Source organism: Suncus etruscus, chromosome 16 (genome assembly GCF_024139225.1).
Source record: "Suncus etruscus isolate mSunEtr1 chromosome 16, mSunEtr1.pri.cur, whole genome shotgun sequence".
Taxonomy (NCBI): Eukaryota; Metazoa; Chordata; class Mammalia; order Eulipotyphla; family Soricidae; genus Suncus; species Suncus etruscus.
Window position 1 is genome coordinate 87,012,862 of NC_064863.1, and position 23,767 is coordinate 87,036,628.

General features: G+C 36.4%; 1 protein-coding gene across 19 annotated transcripts in view; it reads right to left on the minus strand.

Moving 5' to 3' along the window:
• Positions 1-23,767, minus strand: part of FMN2 (formin 2) — a 378,131-nt gene that overhangs the window by 76,530 nt on the left and 277,834 nt on the right. For all 19 annotated transcript variants that reach the window (XM_049790085.1, XM_049790080.1, XM_049790076.1 and 16 more), the window contains 3 exons: positions 12,929-13,075; positions 9,902-9,961; positions 9,656-9,776 (listed from right to left, as the gene is read on the minus strand). In XM_049790085.1, the coding sequence (XP_049646042.1) occupies positions 9,656-9,776; positions 9,902-9,961; positions 12,929-13,075 (328 nt within the window). The remainder of the gene's footprint in view (positions 1-9,655; positions 9,777-9,901; positions 9,962-12,928; positions 13,076-23,767) is intronic.

The following is a 23,767-nucleotide window of genomic DNA, read 5'->3' on the forward strand; positions in this document are numbered from 1 at the left end:
TAATATCAGATAATGCAAACTTTATACTCAGGAAGGTTGTAAGGGACAAAGATGGACATTTTATATTAATCAAGGGGTATGTAGAGCAGGAAGAAATAACTCTCCTAAACATATATGCACCAAATGAGGGGCCAGCAAAATATTTAATACAACTGTTGACAAATCTGAAAAATAATATCAATAACAGCACAATAATTGTGGGGGACCTCAACACGGCTTTGTCAACACTGGATAGGTCAACCAGACTGAAACCCAACAAGAATATACTAGACCTGAGGAGAGAAATGGAAGAAAGAGGCCTAGTGGATATATATATATAGGACACTCCATCCCCAGAAACCTGGATACACATTCTTCTCCAATGTACATGGGACATTCTCCAGGATAGACTACATGCTGGCACATAAAACATACCTCCATAATATCAAGAGAATAGAAATGTTGCAGACTACCTTCACTGACCATAAGGCTCTGAAATTATTTGTGACTTCCAAAGAGACTCAGAAGAAAAACTTTAATACCTGGAAGTTAAACAGCCTCATACTGAATAACCAGTGGGTTCGAGATGAAATCAAGGAGGAAATCAAAAGGTTCCTGGAAACAAATGACAATAAAGACAGAAACTATCAGAACTTATGGGACACAGCAAAAGCAGTACTGAGAGGAAAATTTATAGCTTTGCAAGCACACATCAGGAAGGAAGAAGGAGCTTACCTGAGTAGCTTAATGACACAGCTAATAGAACTAGAAAGTGCTCAATAAAAGGACCCAAAAATAGGAAGACAGAAGGAAATAACAAAGCTGAGAGCAGAAATCAATGAAGTGGAAACCCAAAAAACAGTCCGAAAGATCAACGAAAGCAGAAGTTGGTTCTTTGAAAAAATAAACAAGATTGATAGACCACTGGCAAACCTAACAAAGAAAGAGAGAGAGAAACTTGATAACTCGTATTAGGAATGAAAAAGGAGAGATCATTACTGATATGACAGAGATTCAAAGGGTATTCAGAAACTACTTTGAGAAACTCTACGCCACTAAAAATGAGAACCTGGAAGAAATGGATAAATTCTTGGACTCCTATAATCTTCCACGGTTGAAGGAAGAGGATGTAGCATATCTAAACACCCCCATCACCATTGATAAAATTAATACTGTAATCAAATGTCTGCCGAAAATAAAAAGCCCAGGCCCAGATGGATTCACTAATGAATTCTTTCAAACTTTCCAAGAGGAACTACTACCAATCCTGGCAAGACTCTTTCATGAAATTGAACAAACGGAAACACTTTCAAATAGCTTTTATGAAACCATCATCACCTTGATACCAAAACCAGACAGAGATGCTACAAAAAAAGAAAATTACAGACCAATATTGCTGATGAATGCAGATGCAAATATTCTCAACAAAATCCTGGCAAATAGGATTCAATGCCTCATTAAGTAGATCATCCACTACGATCAAGTAGGTTTCATCCCAGGAATGCAAGGATGGTTTAACATCCGTAAATCTATCAACAAAATACACAACATCAATAAAAGAAAAATAAAAACCACATGATCATATCAATAGATGCAGAGAAAGCATTTAATAAGGTCCAACACCCATTCTTGACCAAAACTCTCAGCAAGATGGGAACGGAAGGAACCTTTCTCAATATAGTTAAGCCATCTACCACAAGCCAGTGGCAAATATTATCCTCAATGGAGAAAAACTAAAAGCCTTCCCTCTAAATTCTGGCACAAGACAAGGCTGTCCTCTCTCACCACTCCTATTCAACATAGCACTGGAAGTACCTGCTGTAGCGATTAGGCAAGAAAAAGATTCCAAGTGAATCCAGATAGGAAAGGAAGAAGTCAAGCTCTCACTGTTTGCAGACGACATGATACTCTACTTAGAAAACCCTAAAGACTCTACCAAAAAGCTTCTAGAAACAATAGACTCATATAGCAAGGTGGCAGGCTACAAAATTAACACACAAAAATCAATGGCCTTTCTATACACCAACAGTAATAAGGAAGAAATGGACATTAAGAAAACAACCCCATTCACAATAGTGCCACACAAACTCAAATATCTTGAAATCAACTTGACTAAAAATGTGAAGGACCTATACAAAGAAAACTATAAAACTCTACTCCAAGAAATAAGAGAGGACACGCGGAAATGGAAACGCATACCCTGCTCATGGATTGGCAGGATTGACATCATCAAAATGGCAATACTCCCCAAGGCATTATATAGATTTAATGCTATCCCTCTAAAGATACCCATGACATTCTTCAAAGAAGTGGATCAGGCACTTTTGAAATTCATTTGGAACAATAAACACCCTCGAATAGCTAAAGCAATCATTGGAAAAAGAATATGGAAGGAATTACTTTCCCCAACTTTAAACTGTACTACAAAGCAATAGTTATCAAAACAGCATGGTATTGGAATAAAGACAGGCCCTCAGATCAGTGGAATAGGCTTGAATACTCAGAGAATGTTCCCCAGACATACAATCACCTAATTTTTGATAAAGGACTAGGAAATCATAAATGGAGCAGGGAAAGCCTCTTCAACAAGTGGTGTTGGCACAATTGGATAGCCACTTGCAAAAAATTGAACTTAGACCCCCAGCTAACATCATGTACGAAGGTAAAATCCAAATGGATTAAAGACCTCAATATCAGCCTCCAAACCATAAGATATATAGAACAGCACATAGGCAAAACACTACAGGACATTACAGGCATCTTCATGGAGGAAACTGCACTCTCCAAGCAAGTGAAAGCAGAGATTAACAGATGGGAATATATTAAGCTGAGAAGCTTCTGCACCTCAAAGGAAATAGTGCCCAGGATACAAGAGCCACCCACTGAGTGGGAAAAACTATTCACCCAATACCCATCAGATAAGGGGCTAATCTCAAAAATATACAAGGCACTGACAGAACTTTACAAGAGAAAAACATCTAATCCCATCAAAAAATGGAGAGAAGAAATGAACAGACACTTTGACAAAGAAGAAATACAAATGGCCAAAAGACACATGAAAAAGTGCTCCACATCACTAATCATCAGGGAGATGCAAATCAAAACAACGATGAGATACCACCTCACACCCCAGAGAATGGCACAAATCACAAAGAATGAGAATAAACAGTGTTGGCGGGGATGTGGAGAGAAAGGAACTCTTTTTTTTTTTTTTTTTTGGGTCACACCCGGCATTGCTCAGAGGTGACTCCTGGCTGTCTGCTCAGAAATAGCTCCTGGCAGGCACGGGGGACCATATGGGACACCGGGATTCGAACCAACCACCTTAGGTCCTGGATCAGCTGCTTGCAAGGCAAACGCTGCTGTGCTATCTCTCCGGGCCCGAGAAAGGAACTCTTATCCACTGCTGGTGGGAATGCCGTCTAGTTCAACCTTTATGGAAAGCGATATGGGGATTCCTCCAAAAATTGGAAATTGAGCTGCCATACGATCCAGCTATACTACTCCTAGGAATATACCCTAGGAACACAAAAATACAATACAAAAACCCCTTCCTTACACCTATATTCATTGCAGCACTATTAACCATAGCAAGACTCTGGAAACAACCAAGATGCCCTTCAACAGACGAATGGCTAAAGAAACTGTGGTACATATACACAATGGAATATTATGCCGCTGTCAGGAGAGATGAAGTCATGAAATTTTCCTATACATGTATGTACACTGAATCTATTATGCTCAGTGAAATAAGTCAGAGAGAGAGAGACAGAGAGAGAGAGAAACGCAGAATGGTCTCACTCATCTATGGGTTTTAAGAAAAATGAAAGACATTCTTGCAATAATAATTTTCAGACAGAAAAGAGAAAAGAGCTGGAAGTTCCAGCTCACCTCAGGAAGCTCACCACAAAGAGTGATGAGTTTAGTTAGAGAAATAACTACATTTTGAACTCTCCTAATAATGAGAATGTATGAGGGAAATGGAGAGCCTGTTTAGAGTACAGGCGGGGATCGGGTGGGGAGGAGGGAGACTTGGGACATTGGTGATGGGAATGTTGCACTGGTGATGGGGGGTGTTCTTTACATGACTGAAACCCAAACACAATCATGTATGTAATCAAGGTTTTTAAATAAAAAATAAAAAGAAAAAATGAAAATGACTTAATCAAGACAAAGATGCAGGCGGTTAGAAATCAGATCTTTAAATGGGCTAAACTGTTATTACTCTTTTTTTAATTTTTTACACTACTACCTAATTTTTTCCCATTACCAACACCAATTTTGAAATTTCTTCACCTAAAACCAAATGTCCAGATGATTAATTTGTCCCACGATGTTCTCACCACATGGTTTACTTCCATAGTCCCAGGTTCGCATATAGTTTGCTTGCGCTGTTGTTGACCATGTGGTCCCAGTTTCCTCAGCCGGTTCATTAGTGCTGCTTTACCTTTCTGATTTGGAGGGCGGATCCCAGGCTCGCCACTTTGGGCTGGATTAGGCACTTTTCCCTGCTTTTCTGCCACAGGGTTGGAGTTCTTGGCTGATTGCAGCTGCCTTTTCTCCCCTCGGGCAGCACTTTGCAAGCAGGTTCTCGTCCACAGCTTTTTTTGCAGGGGGCTTTTAGATGTTCAGAGTTCTAAAAGTCCGGTCCGAAATTTTCAAAGTTAAAATCCAAAGTCAAGCTGAAGGTCATTCTCAGAAAATCAGTCCACTTTCACTAGTCTTTTTTCTCCTCCGTTTCCAATCTAGGCTTTTAATCAGTCTTTGAGGAGGCTGAGGTTTTAGGAAAAAGAATTTTCGGCAACAAAGTTTCAGTCCTGAGTCTTGGATGGGAGTGATACAAGTTTTCAACTCCCCTATTTTACTTATATTTTTGCCCCTAGCAGGGGTCGTGGCCATCTTTGAACATGGCTTCTCGTGGCCAAACACTTTGGGCTGACTCCATCTGAAAAGAGCCAAAATCAAACAGAAGAGCAGAAATCTCATCATATTCGCTGTTTCAGAGAAGGGGGAGATGAAGCCTCATCCCTCCTTTCTTCCTAGGTAAGTTGACCTTACCTGCAAGACCCCGCCATTCCTGGGAGGGGTCTTGAAAAAGGTAGATAAAGCCTTTGACCCAGGGGATTAGGGTCTCGGCTTTTTTCATCTTTGGCCAGCATGGAGGTCAAAGGGAAGATGGCTGAAAGGAGGTAAGATGCAGGACTAGCTAAGAATGATTGAGTGCTTAAAAGGTTATGATATAGGCCACACATGTGGTGGATGGGCATGAATAAAGTTGATGCTTCCTGATGCCTGTCTCTGGATGAGTCTGATTTCACCATTCACCTAAACCTGGGACCCGCCAACTGAATGGGGATTGCAGAGCCACGTGGCCTGGGATGGCAAAGAAAATGCTCCATCCAGCACCATCATTAATTATTTAATGCAACATGTGGTATCTCTGTTTTTGTTTACAGGGTGATGTTAGCTTCACAGAAAATGGGATTGTTTCTGTTTCTTCAGTTTCCTGGAAGAGCTTGAGAAGGATTGGCAGTAGGTCCCTCTTAAATGTTTGGAAGAATTCACTAGTGAATCATCTGGGCATGGACTTTTTTTGAGGGAAGCCATTCTATTAACTTTTCAGTTGCTTTCTTCAAGTAAATTTTCTCAAACATTATAGGTCTTGGGGCTGGAGCGGTGGCACAGTAGTAGGTCGTTTGCCTTGCATGTGTCTGATTTAGGACAGACCGCGGTTTGATCCCCTAGTGTTTCATATGGTCTTCAAGTCAGGATCAATTTCTGAGTGCATAGCCAGGAGTAACTCCTGAGCATCATCAGATGTGGCCCAAAAACCAACTCCCCCAAATCCATCATTATAGGTCTGTTTAGATATTCCAGATCAACTTGGTTCAACATGAGAGATTATAGAAGTCCAAAACTTATTTTATGGCATAAAAATTCTCAAAGTAATCTCTGATAACCCTTTGAATTTCTGTAATATCTGTAGTGACATCTCCCTTTTTATTTCTGATTCAATTTATTAAGTTTCTTTCTCTTTCCTGTGAGTCTGCTTGTGGTTTATCAATGTTTATTTTTTTCAAAGAACCAACTCTGAATTTTTTGATATTTGGATGTGGTTTTGGTGTCCATTTCAATATCTGCTTTAAATTTCATTATTTCTTCTCCCTGTCTACTTTTGGCTCATTTTGTTGATTCTTTTCAAGTTTCTTAAACTGTGCCATTAAGATAGCTATGTAGGTCTTTGCTTCCCTCCTGATAAATGATTACAAAGTTATACATTTTCCTCTTAATAACACATGTGGTGTGTCCCACAATTCTGATCATTTGTGTCTTTATTCTTATTAATTCTAGGAATCTTTTGATTTACCTCTGACTCACTATTTGTTCATCAGTGAGCCATATAATTTCCATGCGTTAAAATTGATGTTCCATTTATGTTTGTGTTTCACTTCTCTATTCAGTGTATCATTGCTAGTTGATACAATTTCTATTTTTTTGGGGCCGGCTAGGTGGCGCTAGAGGTAAGGTGTCTTCCTTGCAAGCACTAGTCAAAGGACAGTGGTTTGATCCCCTAGCATCCCATATGGTCCCCCCAAGCCAGGGGCAATTTCTGAGCACTTAGCCAGGAGTAACCTGATCATCAAACGGGTGTGACCAAAAACAAACACTCTATTCTTTTAAATATATTAAAGCATATTTTATGATCCAGCATGTGGTCTATCTTGGCAATGTCAAATGTGCACTGAAGAAGAAAGTGTAGTCAACACTTTGAGTATGAAAAGCCCTATGTATATCCATTAAACCTCTTTTCTTTATTTTGGGGGTGGATGGGTCACACCCAGCAGTGCTCAGGGGTTACTCCTGGCCCTATGCTCAGAAATCTCTCCTGGCATGCTCTGGGGACCATATGGGATGCCTGGACTCAAACCACCGTCCTTCTGCATGCAAGGCAAACACCTTACCTTCATGCTCTCTCTCTGGCCCCAACCTCTCCCATTTCTTCCTTCAAAGCTAGTGTATCTGTGTTGAGTTTTAGCCTGGTTAATTTATCAAGAGGTAACATGATGGTGCAGAATTTTCTACTATTGTGTTTGTATTGATGTCTTTTTCAAGTCAATTAGCAGTTGCTTTAAGTTATTTTAATGGTACATAATTGAGTGCATATATGTTTAAGGATGTGATTTATTCCTAGTGTTCACATCCCTTGATTATTAAGAAATACTAACCTCTGTCTCATAACTTTTCTCAATCTGAAGGCTATGTAATGTTATCTGATATTATGTTCACCCAGCCTTTTTTAAGGAATGTGTGCTTAAAGGATTGTCTTCCAACCTTTGACTTTGAGACTGTGTTTGTTCTGACAATTCAAATGTGTTTCTTGCAGGCAAAAAAATGTTGAATTTACTTTACGATTCATGTTGCCACTCTGAGTCTCTTGATTGGTGCGTTTAGTCCATTCACATTGAGAGATGTTGTCATGAGGTTTTCTGTAAACTTTTTTTTAAAAAAGTTTATGTTTTGGTATTTTTGTCTTGTCTTAAAGTAGACACTTTAGTTATTTTAAGTTTAGTTTTGTGTTTGTAAAATTCCTGAACTGTTTATCCATGAATATGCATTATTTCTTCAAACCTGAATGACTGCATTAATTATTTTCAGTGAGGTGTTCATTTCCTTGAGTATTTTTTAACTATTTTCCACCACTGCTTTCAGGGCTGGAGAGAGGATTGGTTGTAATAAGTCTACTATAAATCTTAAGGGTGCCTTTTATATGCTAGTTCCTTATTTCCTTTTGCTGCTTTATGTAGTCTGCAATTTATTTATAATTTTCAAAATTAATACACAAATCCTTGGCTTTTCTATATACAAATTATGAAAGAGAAGAAAATGATATAAAAAAATAGTTCCATTCACAACTGTGCCTCAGAAAATCAAGTACCTCGGAGTCAATTTTACTAAAGAGATGAAAGACCTATCTAAGAAAAACTACAAAACAGAAAGAACTTTGAGAAATAAAAAAGAACATGTGAGTGGAAACATATGCTGTTCGTAATCAGGGAGATTAACATAATTAAAATAGCAGCACAGCAGAAAGCATTATACAGATGTTTTGAAATCCTATAAAAATACACATGACATTTTTCAAAGTGGTTGAAACACTCTTGAAATTCATTTGAAACAAGAAACTTCCACAAATATCTAAAACATTCTTTGCAAAAAAGAACATGAGAGCCATCACTTTCCCAACTTTAAAGTATACTATAAAGTAGTGGCCAATAAACAGCATGAAATTGGAATAAGACAGACATTCAGATCAATGAAAAATATGTGAATATTCTAAGACTGTTCTCATAATCTATTAATCTTTAACAGGGAAAAGAATACAAAGTGGAGCAAGAAAGGCCTCTTCAACAAGTGATGCTAGGAAAACATGCAAAAAAGGACATACAAAAAAGTGAACTCTGACCTCTCTTTAACACTATGCATGATGGTCAACTTAAAATGCATTAAAAGTATTGATATAAGGCCTGAAACCATAAGGTACATGGAGTAAAATGTAACATAACATTCCTTGATTTTTAAGCTAAAGGCATCTTAAAAAATGAAACACTACTAGCCAAGCACATGGAAGCAAAGATAAACATCACTATATTAAACTGAGAAGCTTCTGCACCTCAAAGAAAACAATGACTAGGATAAAAACACTGCCCACAGAAGGGGAGAAACTATTTATACAATACCCATCAGATGTTATTATCTAAGACATTACTGTCTAAAATATACAAAGCACTGATAGAACTTAACAAAAAATTTAACACCATAAAAATAGGGGCAAGATATAAAGAGAAATTTCCTCAAAGAAGAAATAGAGATGGCCCAAAAGCACACGGAAAATTGTTCCACATCACTAATCATTAGGAAGAAGCAAATCAAAACAAGACCACAGCTCACACCACAGAGACAGGCACACATCACAAAGAACAAGAACAACCAGTGCTGGCCTGGATGTGAGGGACTCTCATTCACTGATGGTGGGAATGTAAACTGGTCCAGGCTTTTTGAAAAACAGTAGAAATATTCCTCAAAAAACCCTAGAAATTGGGCCCGAAGAGATAGCACAGCGGCGTTTGCCTTGCAAGCAGCTGATCCAGGACTAAAGGTGGTTGGTTCGAATCCCGGTGTCCCATATGGTCCCCCGTGCCTGCCAGGAGCTATTTCTGAGCAGACAGCCAGGAGTAACCCCTGAGCACGGCCGGGTGTGGCCCAAAAACCAAAAAAAGAAAAGAAAAACCCTAGAAATTAAATTTACATACAATCCAGCAATACCACTCCTAGGGATAAACCCTGGAACACAAATATTCTGTGCAGTAATGCCCTCTCTATATCTATGTTTTTTTGCATCACTACTGACAATAGTGATAAGCAAACTTTAAAATGTGCTTGTTAATGAGGCAGGGAGTGGTTGGTAGAAAATCTGGAGCACATGTAGGGCACAGCTGACATTGGTGGCTGCATTGATGTTAAAATACTATATAATCAACTATGAAAACTGATAATCAGTTATGGTTTACTTTGTAAATCATGGTTGGTTCTATAATTTTTACTTAGCAATATACAATAGATAATTTAAAACAACACAACACATACTTTAAGGAACTAGTCTTTAAGATTTTGTTACCTTTCAAGTCTTTCTTCAGTTTTCTGAGATCTTTTTGAAAATCTTCAAACTTCATCTGTGAGGCTTGAAATAGGTCCTGGGGTTCTGGCAGTGGAAAAACACACTGTTCTTTTCCAGCATCCTAATAAGCAAGGAACACATCAATTTTCAACAATTTTATAAGTAATACGAATAATTTAAAATAAACATCAGTCAGGATATCTCAATAATATAGAAATTTAAGTGACTATGCATAGATTCTCTTACCTCATCAAAATTTCGAAGATAATAAGAAACAATATATGACAGAAGGCTTCTGCTATTGTCCTAGGCATAAAGTGAAAGTAAAAATATATTTTAAGTATTAAATATATAGTTACAGAAAATAATCTCCAAGTCTTTATTCTTTTGTTATATTTATAAAGAGATAGAAATTCTATATTCCAATTGCTTTATTCACCATTTCTTATTTTTCAAATAAAAAATATATTGTTTTGTATCACTGTTGTGGTCCAATAAGTTCTGTCAGTAGGCTCGCTGATTAGCCTTTCCTCAGTGTGAATGGCTGACCAAGACTTCTGATAGTGAGGGGGTATTTCACATTTTTATTTACAAACATTTATTTGGCCTTCTGCTGTATTAAGTTTGTATATATTTGAGCATTTACTTTCAAACATAAGGATTTATACAAACAAATTTAACCTTAATTAAATTTCTTTTTACTGGAAAAACTCAGCACCAAAAAAAGATTTAAAAACAACTTTAATTCTCATAGTCTTTAAAAAAGCTCTGTATATACAAGGCTTTTACAGACTTATACAGGCTTATACTGACTACTCTGTCAATAAAAGGAATATTTGCTTTGGGACATCTCTAAGGGAGTCTGAGTGTTCTGTTAACAAAAGAGATATATTGTACTTTGCAAAGAAACATATATGAGCATTTTTATACCATAAAAACTTCCATGTGACTTGCAAAAATCCCCATATATACCTACAATTTTTGGACAATAAACAGAACTCTGTTCTCGCACACAACTTCATGTTGCTGCTCAGATTTTATAATTTGTCATTTTCTAGAGAGAATTCTAAGAAGTTCTCTAACATATTCAGACCAAGTTAGCCATAACAGTTTTGGGGTCATACCTAGCAGTGTTGGTAATAAATTTATTATAATTTTCAACATAATAGGGAGGAGTATTTATTAATAATGTTATCTATTATACAAAATATACAGCTATAATCATAAATTAATATATTTAAAAGAAATAGAATTTACTAGCAAAATAACTTAAGAACTTGCTTCATTTCACCTTCTACTTTGGGGGATTGGGTTTTTGGGTCACACCCAGGGACCCTCAGGGGTTACTCCTGGCTCTGCACTCAGAAATTGCTCCTGGAAGGCTCAGGGGACCATATGAAATGCTGGAGATCAAAGCCGGGTCTGTTCCTGGTTGGCTGCATGCCAGGCAAACACCCTTTGGCTGTGCTATCACTCTGGTCCTCATTTCACTTTCTAACTTTCAAAAAATAAAATAATTACTAAAGACTGAATTAAATACTTTTTTAAATGACTACAGATAGCCAAGCTTGAGTAAAAAAATCTGTGTAAGATGGGCTCTATCCATGCAGGTGTACAGTGATGACAAACTGAAAAAGTCATATTTTGAATAGACAAAGTAACAAACCTGAAGATTTTGAACGACTCTTTAGAAAATGGAAACAATTATAATTTATTATTTTGACTTCTTGATTTATTACTTAATTTTATCTAATTTCTCATTTAATATTTTAATAAAATCCAACTTAATATGTATGGAATAAGATATGTCAACAATAGTCAAATATAATTAGCAGCATATATTTTAGATTTATTTTACAAATTAAATTCCAAATTCACAATTATTAATAATCTAGATAAATAATTCTGTTATTGGCCAAATTATCTGCTCATTTCTGGAGCAATTAAGAACGACTTAAAAAATGTGTTCAGGCAAAAACTTTGGTTTTGCATCAATGTGATTTAATCAAGCTTTGTTTGAAAGACTTGAAGGTAAACTAAATAAAAATTTAATACATATAATGAAATGTAATCAGGAAAAATTATTTTTGCAATAACTAAGAGGAACAAGTTTTACTTGATTTTGTAAAAGCAAAGTGATATTTCAATTAATTTCAAAGGTAGGTATTAGGTATAAATGAGTAACATATAACTATATTAAATATAAGAAAGCTATTGACAGGGAAAATAAACCTTTTTTCTTTGTGTGTGTGGCCACATCTGGCAGATTACTACTGGCTCTTCATTCAGGAATCCCTGGCAAGCTCAGGGGACCATAATGGGATGCCAAGGATCAAACCTGGGCTATTGATCATGTGAAAAACAAAAGCCCTAACACTAACATTATTGCTCTGGCCCCCCCAAAATACACCTTTTTGAGGAAAATTATTTATTATCTAAAAATACCAATATTAAATATCTTCATTTTATAAACCAGTTGCTCACTTAAACTTAAATTTTTTAAATTTTCTTCTTTTTTAAAACATTTCATTTAAACACCTTGTTTACAAACATGATTGTGGTTGGGATTCAGTCATGTAAAGAATACCCCCATTCACCAGTGCAACATTCCCATCACCAATGTCCCAAATCATGTTCATAGTTCCCTTTATCCTACTGATCTGAATAGAGATTACTCTCTCACAGAAACATAATTCTTTTAAAAATATGTCTGTTTCTCTAATCTATCTACTTTAAATTCTTAAAATATTAATATCAAACAAACGACTATAAAAAAGGCAAGAATGTAAGCCTATAAAATGTTTAGATACTTCTATAATTACTGGCATCGAGGAATATATGACATATAGGAAAACTCATCCCATCAGCTTCTATTTACAAACTAATATTATTATTTTTGTTTATAAAACATTAAAATACTTCTATGTATAACAAGCAAAATAAAATAATGTATGGGTTAATTAAGTTAGTTAATGTACATTAGTAAAATTCTAAATAACTAATAGACATGGTAAGAGTGAGTTAAATTGTTTTACTTTAAAATATTGTTTACTCAAATACAGGATTTAAAATTATATAATATAGACAGTATCACAAAATCATAAATATATTAATACCCTTTTCATTTTTACATAATCCAAAAGGTAACTTGATACCCATAGAACAGAACTACTTTCTACAACAGATTTACCAACATACTTATGGCTAAATAGTTTGTGTAACATTTTTAATTAAGTTTCTATTTGTCAATATTCATTTATACAAAATACTTACACTGCTTTTGACATCTTTCAGCTTTGGAAGAATGTCTAATCCAAAACCATCTGCTTGTCCTCTGGTCTTATTTCCACCATTCATATAGTTGCCAAAGGCAAGAACCAAACCTAGAACCTGCATAACTCCTGGGCCATTTTTTAATGTCTATTTGAAAAAGACAAATAACAATTTATCTTTCATGCAAAGTTTGTTTGAATTAAGTCACAGGCATAAAGTCTTTTCATACTGATAAATATGGGTCACATTCACATGTTTTCATTGTTTATTTATTAGTAATCCCCAAATTAACTTTTGCATGTTACAATATCAATAAGCATCCAGATGGATTTTTGTAACCTGAGATACCAGGCTGTATGTTTCTATGATAAAATTATAGGGAAATAAACAAAGCTCCTATATGAGTACAAATTAATGCCATTGATGTCATCTTAGTTATACTTAATTCTGAAGCAACAAAAGATATTGGCATAAATTGTAGAAAACCAAAACATAATTATAAATAGTAATTTTTATTTTATTTTCTTATTTTTTTTAACTTACTCATTTCTTGGAACCACATATTCTTTTTTTATTAATATCTTTATTTAAAAACCTTGATAACAAACACGATTGTAGTTGGGTTTCAGTCATGTAAAGAACACTCCCCTTCACCAGTGCAACATTCCCATCACCAATATCCCAATTCTCCCTCCTGCCCACCAAATCCCCACTTACATTCAAGACAGGCTTTCTACTTCCCTCATTCATTTGCATTGATATGATAGTTCTCAATGTAGTTATTTCTCAATTTCTCTAACTGCACTCATCACTATGTGGTGAGTCTCATGTGAGCTGGACCTTCCAGTCCTCCTCTCTTTTCTCTCTGGGAATTATTGTAAAAATGTCTCTTATTTTTCCTAAAACCCATAGACGAAGGAGACCATTCTATGTCTATCTCTCTTCATCTAACTTATTTCACTCAATATAATAAATTTCCTGTACATCCATGTATAGGAAAATTTCATGACTTCATCTTTCCTAATGGCTGCATAATATTCCATTGTGTATACGTACCACAGTTTCTTTAGCCATTCATCTGTTGAAGGGCATCTTGGTTGTTTCCAGAGTATGGCTATTGTAAATAGCGCTGCAATGAATATAGGTGTGAGGGAGGGATTTTTTATTGGCTTTTTTTGTTCCTGGGGTATATCCCTAGGAGTGGTATGACTAGATTGAATGGGAGCTCAACTTCCAGCTTTTGGAGAAAACTCCATATTGCTTTCCATAAAGGTTGAACTAGACAGCATTCCCACCAGCAGTGGATAAGAGTTCCTTTCTCTCCACATCCCCGCCAGCACTGCTTAATCTCATTCTTTGTGATGTGTGCCAATCTCTGCGGTGTGAGATGGTACCACATAGTTCTTTAAATTTGCATTTCCCTGATGATTAGTGATGTGAAGTATTTTTCATGTGCCTTTTGGCCATTTGTATTTCTTCTTTGAGGAAGTGTCTGTTCATTTCTTCTCCCCATTTTTGATGGTATTAGATGTTTTTTTCTTGGAAAGTTCTGTCAGTGACTTGAATACTTTGGATATTAGCCCCTTAACTTATGGGTATTGGGTGAATAGTTTTTTCCACTCAGTGGGTAGTTCTTGTATCCTGGGTACTATTTCCCTTCAGGTACATAAGCTTAATATATTCCCACCTGTTTATCTCTGCTACCACTTGTTTGGAGAGTGCTGTTTCCTCCTAAAAGATGCCTTTAGTCTCAATGACATGGAGTGATTTACCAACGTGTTGTTCTATATACCTTTTATCAGGTCTAATATCAAGGTCTTTAATTCATTTGGATTTGACCTTCTCATACCTGGGGGTATGAGTTCACTTTTTTGCAAGAGGCTAACCAGTTGTGCCAACACCACTTGTTGAAGAGGCTTTCCTTGCTCCATTTAGAATTTCTTGCTCTTTTATCAAAAATTAGGTGATTGTATGTCTGGGGAGCATTATTTGAGTATGCAAACCTATTCAACAGATCTGAGGGTCTGTCTTTATTCTAATACCATACTGTTTTGATAACTATTGTTTTGTAGTGTAGTTTAAAATTGGGGAAAGTAATGCCTCCCATATTCCTTTTCCCAAGGACTGCTTTAGCTATTCGAGGGTGTTTATTGTTCCAAATGAATATCAGAAGTGTTTGATCAACTTCTTGATAAAATGTTAAGGGTATATTTAGAGGGATCACAATCAATCTGTACAATGCTTTGGGGAGTATTGCCATTTAAATTATGTTAAACCTGCCAATCCATGAGAAGGTTATGTTTCCATTTCCGAATGTTCTAACTTATTTCTTGTAGCAGGGTTTTTTAGTTTTCTTTGTATAGGTCCTTCACATATTTGACTCCAAGATATTTGAGTTTGTGTGGCACTAATGTGAATAGAGTTGTTTCCTTAAAGTCCATTTCTTCCCTATCATTATTGATGTATAAAAAGGCCATTGATGTTTGTGTGTTAATTTTGTAGCCTGCCACTTTGATATATGAATCTTTTGTTTCTAGAAGCTTTTAGGGTTTTCTAAGTAGAGTATCATGTCATCTGCAAACAGTGAGAGCTTGACTTCTTCTTTCCTATCTGGATTCATTTGATATCTTTTTCTTGCCTAATCACTATAGCAAGTACTTCCAGTGCTATGTTGAATAGAAGTGATGGGAGAGGACAGCCTTTGATTATGCCAGAATTTAGAAAGGCTTTTAGTTTTTCTCATTTGAGGATGGTCTTAGCTATATTGAGAAAGGTTCCTTCCATTCCCATCTTGCTGAGAGGTTTTTTTTTTTTTATTTTTTTATTTTTGTTCTTTTATTTAAATGTTCATTCTGGCAGAAGTGAATTACAAATCTTTCACAGTAATATTTAAGGTATACAGTAACAATAAATCAGGGACATTCCCACCACCAGTGATTTCCTCCCTCCACCCCTATTCCCAGATAAATTTAATTTTAAATGTAATTTCACTTAATATCACTTATGCTTAACTATTTACTTAGAGAACAGGGCCATTATACTGGAGAGGGCAGCTCTAAATAGCCCTAATTCATAAGAGTTTCAAAGTATGTGTGAAGAAGTGGAAAGGTATAAAAGAATGGCTACAATTATGAAAACTGTTGGGGTAAGTGGTGTCTTTGGAACAAATTTAAATAAATGCTACAATAAGTACTAAAGCCGAACCATTTAGACCTAGACATAGAATTGTGAATTTCAGAAAACAGCAGAGTAGGTAGAGAAATTATCTAAACTAAGTTTGTAGATTAAAGGTAGAAATTCATCTTGAAAGATCACTGTCCTAGAAGGAATCAGAAACTCTACTAAAAGTTCATTTCTTTCAGATATTATATGTTCATCATAATTATCCACTTAATCTCAAGGTTTATGATGCAAAACCATAAGAGTTCATTATTAACGCCATTTAATAATCTATGATGATTTGGTATTCAGTTGGAATATCTTTTTTTTAATATGATTTTTATTTTGATCATCGTGGCTTACATATTGTTGACAATATTATTTTAGGTACATATTTACATAAAAGCAAGGGGGATTCCCATCACCAGATTGTCTTTACCTATACCTCCATTTTTGTCCTCCCTCCCATTTCCTCTTCCCTCACCCTCAGGGCGGCTAGAATATGTGGTCCCCTCTGTATCTGACCTACTACTTAGTAGTCTTGCACCTGTTTTGTCTTGATGTCTCCCTTATTTCCCCCTCTAACTGGAGGTAGGACTAGTTAGTTCAAGATGCATGGTTTTGTTTGAAAAAGAGAAAAGAAATAAGCTGGGGTAAGAGACTAATATGCCGAAAATGTGCGGAATCCTTCTAGGGGCTCTCATCAACGCTTTGAGAGATGAAGGAGATAAAGAAGGTGAAACACTCCCCCCGTACCAAAAGAAGTGTCAAATATCCAGTGAGGATTCTGGCTATATCGATTAGCACCACAAAAAAACAAGCAAACGAAAAAAAAACAAAACAAAAAAACAGACAAACAAAAACAAAAAAGAAACAAACAAAAACAAATCAAAACAAAAACCGCTATGGTCTTGAAATAAGAAACATGGCATAGCACATAAAGAAAGGAAAGAAAAGAAGAGAAAAAAAAATAAGTATAACTGGGGACAACAATTTCAATAATCACACCCAAACAGAGAAATCTACCAAAGATAGGTAGGTAAATAAAAATAATAATAATAATAATGATAAATGAAGATAAAAAAATAATATATATGAAAAAATAACCGAGATTTTGTACTTTTTGTATTTTTGTTTTTTCCCTCCTGCCCTGGAACAGTAAATATTGGGGTCATTCAAAGAGGAATTCACTTGGCCTAAGAAATATGGGGTTTCTCCATCCTTGGAGTATATTGTCATGGGATCAACTATAGACTCTGCTCAGGATCATTTATTTTCCCGGTGGTGCTTTTGTGGTGTGTGGAAGACTTCTGCCCTGTCCTGTGTGATACAATCAGACCTCTGTGTCTAGAGGTCTCTGTATCTGCACGGATCCTGAGGTGGGACTTATGATGAATCAGTCTTTGTGGTTCTTGAGGTTCCGTTCCCTCAGTGTCATTTTAATCCATCTTCTGTGGTTGGAGATCTTGGTCTTTGTGTTGAACCTGGGATGGCGCCTAGGATAGCGTCTTTCTTTGTGCTTCCCGAAAGAATGGGTGTTGGACCTTATCAAATTTTTTGTGTCTATTGATATGACCATGTGATTTTTATTTTTCTTGTTGTTGATGTTGTGTATTATGTTGATAGATTTACGAATGTTAACCATCTTTGCATTCCTGGGATGAAACCTACTTGATTATAGTGGATGATCTTCTTAATGAGGCATTGAATCCTATTTGCCAGGATTTTGTTAAGGATCTTCACATCTGTGTTCATCAGGAATATTGGTCTGTAATTTTCTTTTTCGGCAGAACTCTGTCTGGTGTAGGTATCAAGGTGTTGTTGGCTTCATAAAAGCTATTTGGAACTGTTTCCGTTTTTTTTGATTTTATGAAAGAGTCTGGCCAGAATTGGTAGTAGTGCCTCTTGAAAGGTTTGAAAGAATTCATTCGTGAATACATCCTGGCCTGGGCTTTTTTTTTTTTTTAGGCAGACATTTGATTACCATTTTAATTTCTTCAATAGTATTTGGGGTGTTTAGATATGCTACATCCTCCTTATTCAAACTTGGAATATTATAAGATTCAAAGAATTTATCTATTTCTTCCCATTTCTCATGTTTAGTGGCATAGAGTTTCTTAAAGTAGTTTCTGATTACCCTTTGAATATCTGCAATATTTGAGGTGATCTCTCCCTTTTCATATTTGATATGAGTTATCAAGTTTCACTCTCTCTTTTTGTTAGTTTTGCCAATGGTCTATCATTTTTGTTTATTTTTTTCAAAGAACCAACTTCTACTTTCGTTGATATTTCGGATTTTTTTTTGGGTTTCCACTTCATTGATTTCTGCTCTCAGATTTGTTATTTCCTTTTGTCTCCATATTTTTGGTTTTTTTTGTTGATCATTTTCTAATTCTATGAGCTGCATCATTAAGATATTAAGATATGCCTTTCTTCCTTCCTGTGTGTGCTTGCAAAGCTATAAATTTTCCTCTCAGGACCACTTTTGCTGTGTCCCATAGGTTCTGATAGTTGTGTCTTTATTGTCATAATATTATAATAATATTGTTTCCAGGAAAGTTTTGATTTCTTCTTTTATTTTATCTTGGATCCACTTGTTGCTTAGTTGTAGGCTGTTTAATTTTTAGTTGTTAAAGTTTTTCTTCTGTGTCCCTTTGTAGTTCACTTCTAATTTCTATTCTCTTGATTTTATGGAGGTATGTTTGATGTGCCAGCGTGTAGTCTATCCTGGAGAATGACCCATGTACATTGAAGAAGAATGTGTATCCAGGTTTCAGGGGGTGGAGTGTCCTATATATATATCTACTAGGCCTATTTCTTCCATTTCTCTTTTCAGGTCTAGTATATTCTTGTTGGGTTTCAATTTGGTTGACCTATCAAGTGTTGACAGGGCTATGTTTAGACCTCCCAATATTATTGTTTTGTTATTTATATTCTTTTTCAGATTTGTCAACAATTGTATTAAATATTTTTCTGGCTGCTCATTGGGTCATATATGTTTAGAAGAGTGATTTTTTTCCTATTTTACATATCCCAAGATTAGTATAAAATGTTTATCTTAGTCCCTTACAACTTTTCTGAGTAAAAAGTTTGTGTCATTTGATATTGTATGGCTACTGTAGTTTTTTATGGGTGTTGTTTGCTTCAATGATTTTTCCCCAGCCTTTGATTTTGAATCTATGTTTGTTCTGACTATTCAGGTGTGTTTCTAGAAGGTTGGATTCAGTTTTTTGATCCACTTAGCCACTCTCTGTCTTTTTTTTTTTTTTTTTTTTTTTTTTTTTTTAATTTTTTTTTTATTTAAACACCTTGATTACATACATGATTGTGTTTGGGTTTCAGTCATAAAAGGAACACCACCCATCACCAGTGCAACATTCCCATCACCCAAGTCCCAAATCACCCTCCTCCCCACCCAACCCCCGCCTGTACCCTAAACAGGCTCTACATTTCCCTCATACATTCTCAATATTAGGACAGTTCAAAATGTAGTTATTTCTCTAACTAAACTCATCACGCTTTGTGGTGAGCTTCCTGAGGTGAGCTGGAACTTCCAGCTCTTTTCTCTTTTGTGTCTGAAAATTATTATTACAAGGGTGTCTTTCATTTTTCTTAAAACCCATAGATGAGTGAGACCATTCTGCGTTTTTCTCTCTCTCTCTGACTTATTTCACTCAGCATAATAGATTCCATGTACATCCATGTATAGGAAAATTTCATGACTTCATCTCTCCTGACAGCTGCATAATATTCCATTGTGTATATGTACCACAGTTTCTTTAGCCATTCATCTGTTGAAGGGCATCTTGGTTGTTTCCAGAGTCTTGCTATGGTAAATAGAGCTGCAATGAATATAGGTGTAAGGAAGGGGTTTTTGTATTGTATTTTTGTGTTCCTAGGGTATATTCCTAGGAGTGGTATAGCTGGATCGTATGGGAGCTCGATTTCCAGTTTTTGGAGGAATCTCCATATCGCTTTCCATAAAGGTTGAACTAGACAGCATTCCCACCAGCAGTGGATAAGAGTTCCTTTCTCTCCACATCCCCGCCAACACTGTTTATTCTCATTCTTTGTGATGTGTGCCATTCTCTGGGGTGTGAGGTGGTATCTCATCGTTGTTTTGATTTGCATCTCCCTGATGATTAGTGATGTGGAACATTTTTTCATGTGTCTTTTGGCCATGCGTATTTCTTCTTTGTCAAAGTGTCTGTTCATTTCTTCTCCCCATTTTTTGATGGGGTTAGATGTTTTTTTCTTGTAAAGTTCTGTCAGTGCCTTGTATATTTTGGAGATTAGCCCCTTATCTGATGGGTATTGGGTGAATAGTTTCTCCCACTCAGTGGGGGGCTCTTGTATCCTGGGCACTATTTCCTTTGAGGTGCAGAAGCTTCTCAGCTTAATATATTCCCATCTGTTAATCTCTGCTTTCACTTGCTTGGAGAGTGCAGTTTCCTCCTTGAAGATGCCTGTAATGTCCTGGAGTGTTTTGCCTATGTGCTGTTCTATATATCTTATGGTTTTGGGGCTGATATCGAGGTCTTTAATCCATTTGGATTTTACCTTTGTACATGATGTTAGCTGGGGGTCTAAGTTTAATTTTTTGCAAGTGGCTATCCAATTGTGCCAACACCACTTGTTGAAGAGGCTTTCCCTGCTCCATTTAGGATTTCCTGCTCCTTTATCAAAAATTAGATGGTTGTATCTCTGGGGAACATTTTCTGAGTATTCAAGCCTATTCCACTGATCTGAGGACCTATCCTTATTCCAATACCATGCTGTTTTGATAACTGTTGCTTTGTAGTACAGTTTAAAGTTGGGAAAAGTAATTCCTCCCATATTCTTTTTCCCAATGATTGCTTTAGCTATTCGAGGGTGTTTATTGTTCCAAATGAATTTCAAAAGTGTCTGATCCACTTCTTTGAAGAATGTCATGGGTATCTTTAGAGGGATGGCATTAAATCTGTATAATGCCTTGGGGAGTATTGACATTTTGATGATGTTAATCCTGCCAATCCATGAGCAGGGTATGTGTTTCTATTTCCGTGTGTCCTCTCTTATTTCTTGGAGCAGAGTTTTATAGTTTTCTTTGTATAGGTCCTTCACATATTTAGTCAAGTTGATTCCAAGATATTTGAGTTTGTGTGGTACTATTGTGAATGGGGTTGTTTTCTTAATGTCCATTTCTTCTTTATTACTGTTGGTGTATAGAAAGGCCATTGATTTTTGTGTGTTAATTTTGTAGCCTGCCACCTTGCTATATGAGTCTATTGTTTCTAGAAGCTTTTTGATAGAGTCTTTAGGGTTTTCTAAGTAGAGTATCATGTCATCTGCAAACAGTGAGAGCTTGACTTCTTCCTTTCCTATCTGGATTCCCTTGATATCCTTTTCTTGCCTAATCGCTATAGCAAGTACTTCCAGTGCTATGTTGAATAGGAGTGGTGAGAGAGGACAGCCTTGTCTTGTGCCAGAATTTAGAGGGAAGGCTTTCAGTTTTTCTCCATTGAGGATAATATTTGCCACTGGCTTGTGGTAGATGGCCTTCACTATATTGAGAAAGGTTCCCTCCATTCCCATCTTGCTGAGAGTTTTGATCAAGAATGGGTGTTGGACCTTATCAAATGCTTTCTCTGCATCTATTGATATGATCATGTGGTTTTTATTTTTCTTGTTATTGATGTTGTGTATTATGTTGATAGATTTACGGATGTTAAACCAGCCTTGCATTCCTGGGATGAAACCTACTTGATCGTAGTGGATGATCTTCTTAATGAGGCATTGAATCCTATTTGCCAGGATTTTGTTGAGGATCTTTGCATCTGCATTCATCAGTGATATTGGTCTGTAATTTTCTTTTTTGGTAGCGTCTCTGTCTGGTTTAGGTATCAAGGTGATGTTGGCTTCATAAAAGCTATTTGGGAGTGTTTCTGTTTGTTCAATTTCATGAAAGAGTCTTGCCAAGATTGGCAGTAGTTCCTCTTGGAAAGTTTGATAGAATTCATTAGTGAATCCATCTGGACCTGGGCTTTTGTTTTTCGGCAGACATTTGATTACTGTTTTAATTTCATCAATGGTGATGGGGGTGTTTAGATATGCTACATCCTCTTCCTTCAACCGTGGAAGATTATAAGAGTCCAAGAATTTATCCATTTCTTCCAGGTTCTCATTTTTAGTGGCGTAGAGTTTTTCAAAGTAGTTTCTGATTACCCTTTGAATCTCTGTCATATCAGTAGTGATCTCTCCTTTTTCATTCCTGATACGAGTTATCAAGTTTCTCTCTCTCTCTTTCTTTGTTAGGTTTGCCAGTGGTCTATCAATCTTGTTTATTTTTTCAAAGAACCAACTTCTGCTTTCGTTGATCTTTCGGATTGTTTTTTGAGTTTCCACTTCGTTGATTTCTGCTCTCAGCTTTGTTATTTCCTTCTGTCTTCCTGTTCTTGGGTCCTTTTGTTGAGCATTTTCTAGTTCTATTAGCTGTGTCATTAAGCTACTCAGGTAAGCTCCTTCTTCCTTCCTGATGTGTGCTTGCAAAGCTATAAATTTTCCTCTCAGTACTGCTTTTGCTGTGTCCCATAAGTTCTGAGAGTTTGTGTCTTTATTGTCATTTGTTTCCAGGAACCTTTTTATTTCCTCCTTGATTTCATCTCGGACCCACTGGTTATTGAGCATGAGGCTGTTTAACTTCCAGGTGTTAAAGTGTTTCTTCTGAGTCCCTTTGGAGTTCACAAATAATTTCAGAGCCTTGTGGTCAGCGAAGGTAGTCTGCAAAATTTCTATCCTCTTGATCTTATGGAGGTATGTTTTATGTGCCAGCATGTAGTCTATCCTGGAGAATGTCCCATGTACATTGGAGAAGAATGTGTATCCAGGTTTCTGGGGATGGAGTGTCCTATATATATCCACTAGGCCTTTTTCTTCCATTTCTCTCCTCAGGTCTAGTATATTCTTGTTGGGTTTCAGTCTGGTTGACCTGTCCAGTGTTGACAAAGCCATGTTAAGGTCCCCCACAATTATTGTGTTGTTGTTGATATTATTTTTCAGATTTGTCAACAGTTGTATTAAATATTTTGCTGGCCCCTCATTCGGTGCATATATGTTTAGGAGAGTGAATTCTTCCTGCTCTACGTACCCCTTGATTAATATAAAATGTCCGTCTTTGTCCCTTACAACCTTCCTGAGTATAAAGTTTGCATTATCTGATATTAGTATGGCCACTCCAGCTTTTTTATGGGTGTTGTTTGCTTGGATAACTTTTCTCCAGCCTTTTATTTTGAGTCTATGTTTGTTCTGACTATTCAGGTGCGTTTCTTGTAGGCAGCAGAAGGTTGGATTGAGTTTTTTGATCCATTTAGCCACTCTGTGTCTCTTAACTGGTGCATTTAGTCCATTGACGTTGAGAGAAAGAATTGTCCTGGGATTTAACGCCATCTTTATTTCAAAATTTGGTGTGTCTTTTGGGTAGTCTTGTCTTAGATTAGGTCTTTCAGTTTTTCTCTTAAGACTGGTTTTGTGTCTATGAAGTTTTTGAGCTGTTTTTTGTCTGTGAAACCATGTATTCTTCCATCAAACCGGAAAGTGAGTTTTGCTGGGTATAGTATTCTGGGTGAAGCATTCATTTCATTCAGTCTTGTCACAATATCCCACCACTGCTTTCTGGCATTGAGCGTTTCTGGTGACAGGTCT